Source organism: Pangasianodon hypophthalmus, chromosome 6 (assembly GCF_027358585.1).
Source record: "Pangasianodon hypophthalmus isolate fPanHyp1 chromosome 6, fPanHyp1.pri, whole genome shotgun sequence".
Classification (NCBI taxonomy): Eukaryota; Metazoa; Chordata; class Actinopteri; order Siluriformes; family Pangasiidae; genus Pangasianodon; species Pangasianodon hypophthalmus.
The window spans coordinates 30,920,976-30,925,975 of record NC_069715.1 but is presented as its reverse complement, the minus strand read 5'-3'; the positions used below and the strand labels follow the sequence as shown (position 1 = coordinate 30,925,975).

General features: G+C 43.7%; 1 protein-coding gene across 1 annotated transcript in view; it reads right to left on the bottom strand.

The window, feature by feature from the left end:
• Nucleotides 1-2,986, bottom strand: part of LOC113526343 (ADP-ribosylation factor 5) — an 8,933-nt gene extending 5,947 nt beyond the window's left edge. The window contains exons 1-2 of the mRNA XM_053234910.1: nucleotides 2,777-2,986; nucleotides 612-692 (exon numbers count right to left, since the gene is read on the bottom strand). Coding sequence (XP_053090885.1) covers nucleotides 612-692; nucleotides 2,777-2,843 — 148 coding nt within the window. The 5' untranslated portion in view covers nucleotides 2,844-2,986. The remainder of the gene's footprint in view (nucleotides 1-611; nucleotides 693-2,776) is intronic.
• Nucleotides 2,987-5,000: the final 2,014 nt, after the last annotated feature.

Here is a 5,000-nt window from a genome sequence, read left to right as displayed (position 1 = left end):
CAGCACGTCCCCAAGTGTGTTATTCCTCTTACACCACAGCAACTTACCAATGATACAGTTTTTTTATTTATTAAAGAACATCATAATTTTTATCCATTTATAGTTACATTTAATGTTCGTGAAACAAGTTATACGTTATAGCAGCTATAAACACTCGTTCCCTCACCAGCCTCTTTATTCTCTCTCTTTTGAAGTTAATAAGACAAAAATAATCGCAGCTTGTTCCGCATGTTACTGAGAAACCGCAAAGAAGCGTAAACTCCTCTGTCCTGAAGACGTCAGAAAACTTACAGTTACAGCTTTACCTCTGACTGTTACAAAGCGCTGACACTGGAGACTCCTTCCATCAGTGTTACATAAACATTTCTCCTTACAGAAAACTTCACCATAACAACAATTACACACATTTTTTAATCTGTTTATTATCAGTGGAGCGTCTGCTGTACACGTCCCTGTGAATGAGCTGTTGCTATAGAAACGATATCGTATGAGAGCGAGAGCATTAATATAAACCTGCTGCACTACTGTCAGAGCTGCTGTTATAGAAAACTAATCAACGCCTGATGATGTATGTTAGTGTATAAACTGTTTGTAGTAAATGTTAAACTCACCGATAGTTGGGATCGTAGTCACAATTTCTCCAAGTTTCAGTTTGTACAATATTGTGGTTTTTCCTGCAGCGTCCAGACCCACTGCAACACACACACACACACACACACACACAGAGACACACACACACACAGAGACAGAGACACACACAGAGAGACACACACAGAGAGACACACACAGAGACAGAGACACACACAGAGACAGAGACACACACAGAGAGACACACACAGAGAGACACACACAGAGAGACACACACAGAGAGACACACACAGAGACACACACACAGAGACACACACACAGAGACACACACACAGAGACACACACACACAGAGACACACACACACAGAGACACACAGACACACACACACAGACACACAGAGACACACACACACAGAGACACACACACACAGAGACACACACACACAGAGACACACACACACACACACACAGAGACACACACACAGAGACACACACACAGAGACACACGTATGATTAGAGGTTCGTGTGCTGCCGTGCTCCTCACACACACACACACACACACACGCGTGTTTATATCTTTATCTTGACTACGTGGGGGTTTAATAAAGAGACGGAGCTCAGCTTAAACGCTTTAAACTCAGATTTGAGTTTGTTGATGTTCTTGTCAGAAGCAGGAATCAGAGAGTGAAGAGCGAAGCGTTTACAGCGAGACGATTTCTCACCTCCGCCTTCACGCTCGCCTCAGAGGTGCTCAGCGCTCAACGCTGCGGGTTACGGATCAGAAGGGCGGGGCTCCACGCTGCCCTTAACCCCGCTGCTCCGGGGCGCCGTATCCCAACTGACCTCTGACCCTTGACCTTAACGTCCTAACGCCTGGGATATGCGCACAAGACTATTTCACTGTGCTGTAACGGATACGTGACAAATAACGCCACGACTTCTTTAACCAGGACGACTTCACTCTTAGACGACGAGACGCCGTGTGTGTTTGGCGTGACGGAGTACGAGTTCGTAGTCGAGTGTGAGCGTTGCCGATGGCGACGGAGAGCCGCAGGGACATCAGCAGGAAACATGTGATGCGTCCGAGTGGGAGATAAAATGATATTACTGACTCTTACTGATGGAGACGGGGAATAAAGACGAAATTCTCCATCAGTCTGAGCCAATAAACACTCCTCTTAAAGTCACATGACCACTGACTCACACAAACTCCGCCCACTTTCACATGAATAAACTCTGAACATTTATTTTCAGTTCTCAGGGAATAGTGCGTGTATGTGTGTGAAGACGCACGGCCAAAAACACGCTAAAAACACTAACCATGTTTACTGCTAATGAGCTGCTACTGGAGAGCTTGACACGCCCCCTGTGGGCGGGGCATACACACTCTACAGAGCGTTTAATTGGACGAACACGAGACTAGTACAGGACGAGTCATCAAAACATTTTTATAATTTCCTACAGACGCTGTCGTATCCGCCGCCAGGATCTGCATCTCAGAGAGACTTTATGGAAAATAAATTACTTCCACAGTCGCTGTTTTATAAATAAATAAATAAATAAATAAATCTGTTAATGTGGGGATTTTAGCCGTCACAAACTTCTACATCAGAACAAATATGTATTTTTAAAATGATTAAACAGTGTTATTAGAGGTTTATTTCTGAAACCTACAGATGTACTTTAATACCGTAACTCTGTAAAACAACACATTATATTATATTACACTATTATACATTATATTATCACTTTAAACAGTTTTATTAATATATTTATTATTTATGTAAATTATTATGATTTAGATTAGGAAATGACCAGCTTCTATTACCAGATAATAATAATAATAATAATAATAATAATAATAATAACACTGAGAGCTGACACTTGAGCAGTTAGCAGTTAGCTAGTCAGTGTGTTAGCTTCCATTCAGGACTTTAAATTCGCTTAAAATGTTTTATTTCTTTTGGTTTTTCAGTTTCCACACGGAGATGGATGCAGATCATTTAAACATTTATGTAAACATTAATTTAAACACACAGACACGCTACTCTTTTTAGCGTTTCCTCACAGAATTGCGAAAGCTAAGCTAAGCTAGTTTATGCTAGGCTAGTTCATGCTAGTTTATGCTAGGCTAGTGCTAGCGGATCGGCGCTAGGGCGCGTTAGCCGGGGCAGCTGCGGTCTCTCACCCATCAGGATTCTCATCTGCTTCTTCCCGAACAGCCGCCCGAACAGAGAGGAGATGGTCAGCCCCATGCCGAGACCCGAACCGACCCGAACCGACCCGAACAGACCCGAACTCCACACGCAGCTAACGGAAACTCTCTCAGCGCGAGACGCTCCGGGTGTCCGCCTGCTGACGGGGCTCGCGCCTGCGTACTGCCACGTCACGCCCGCTGCGTGGAAGAGATGACGCAACTTCCGGTGAGGTGCCCGTGCCTGTGCCTGAGGTTCCTCTTCTTCTTCTTCTTCTGCTTCTTTTTATTGAATTTCTAAAACTCCAGAATAATTCAGCAGGTTCTCCGCCTTCAGTCCATCAGCAGTTTCACTTCACTCACCTGAATATGACATTTCAGCAGCAAAAGTGTATATTATATATTATATATTATAAATTATTACTGCTTTTGTTCTTAGGAAAATTTTATATTCATCATATAAATATACACTATATTGCCAAAAGTTTTGGGACGTCTGCCTTTACATGCACATGAACTTTAATGGCATCCCATTCTTAATCCGTAGGGTTTAATGTGGAGTTGGCCCTTTGCAGCTATAACAGCTTCAGCTCTTCTGCGAAGGCTTTCCACAAGGTTCAGGAGTGTGTTTATGGGAATTTTTGACCATTCTTCTAGAAGCACATGTGTGAGGTCAGGCACTGATGTTGGACGAGAAGGCTGTCCAAAATGTCTTGGTATGCTGAAGCATTAAGAGTTCCTCTCACTGGAGCTAAGGGGTGAAGCCCGATCCCTGAAAAACAACCCCACACCATAATCCCCCTCCACCACACTTTACACTCGGCCCCATGCAGTCAGGCGAGTACTGTTCTCCTGGGAACCACCAAACCCAGACTCGTCCATCGGATCGCCAGACAGAGAAGCGTGATTCGTCACTCCAGAGAACGCGTCTCCGCTGCTCTAGAGTCCAGTGGCGGCGCTTTACACCACTGCATCCCACGCTTTGCATTGCACTTGGTGATGTAAGGCAGGATGCAGCTGCTCGGCCATGGAAACCCTTTCCATGAAGCTCTCTACGCACTGTTCTTCAGCTAATCTGAAGGCCACGCGAAGTTTGGAGGTCTGTAGCTATTGACTGCAGAAAGTTGGCGACGTCTGCGCACTGTGAGCCTCAGCATGCGCTGACCCCGCTCTATGATTTTACGTGGTTGAGTTGCTGTTGTTCCCGATTGCTTCCACTGTGTTATAATACCACTAACAGCTGACTGTGGAATATTTAGTAGTGAGGAAATCTATCACGCTACCATGCTGGAATTCACTGAGCTCCTGAGAGTGACGCATTCTTTCACAAATGTTTGTAGAAGCAGTCTGCATGCCTAGGTGCTTGATTTTATACACCTGTGGCCATGGAAGTGATTGGAACACCTGAATTCAATGATTTGGAGGGGTGTCCCAATACTTTTGGCACTATAGTGTATATCTGAGTGACTCAGAGCCCAACCTCTGTTCATTTCCACACAGGTCACTCTGTAACATTAAAAAAAAAAAAAAAACTTTCTAACTTTCTTTCAATTTAAATATTGATCATTTAAATAAAAATAAATAAATAAATAAAAATAATTAAATCTAATATAAATATTAATTAACCTGTTAATTTAGTTAATGTTATTTGTTTGTTTATAAATAAGATGAAACATACAGTATTCCAGCCAGCAGGTGTTGAGGAGCTGTATGTGAATGTAATGGCGCCCCCTGGTGGACACTCAGTCCCGAGCAGCAGCACAGTGCTGGGCATTCCTCTGCCTCTGTAGGGGGCCAAGCACCTGCTGCTTCTTCTTCTTCTTCTTCTGCTTCTTCTTCTTCTTGGGTGTCTATAGTAGCCCATACAACCGTTTGGTAAAAAGTTGTGAAATTTGGCACACTGATTGTGGAGGGTCTAAGGAACATTATGACCAAGTTTGGGCCAAGTGCTGCCAAAGATCTAGCGCCACCATCAGGTCAAATTTGGGCCTAATATGGAAGTACTTTTATGGTCATAATTTTTGATCCACGTGTCCAGAATTTAAAAGCAGCCAGGCATCACTGGATTCCCTGGGGGGAGCTGAGTTCAGTGCACCCTATGACGTCAAGTTATGTCGCCATCTTGGATTTTGTCAAAAACTGTTTTTTTGCTACTCCTCCTACAAATTTTGTCCAATCATCACCACAAACCATAACTGACAGGGTTCCTTTCAAATAG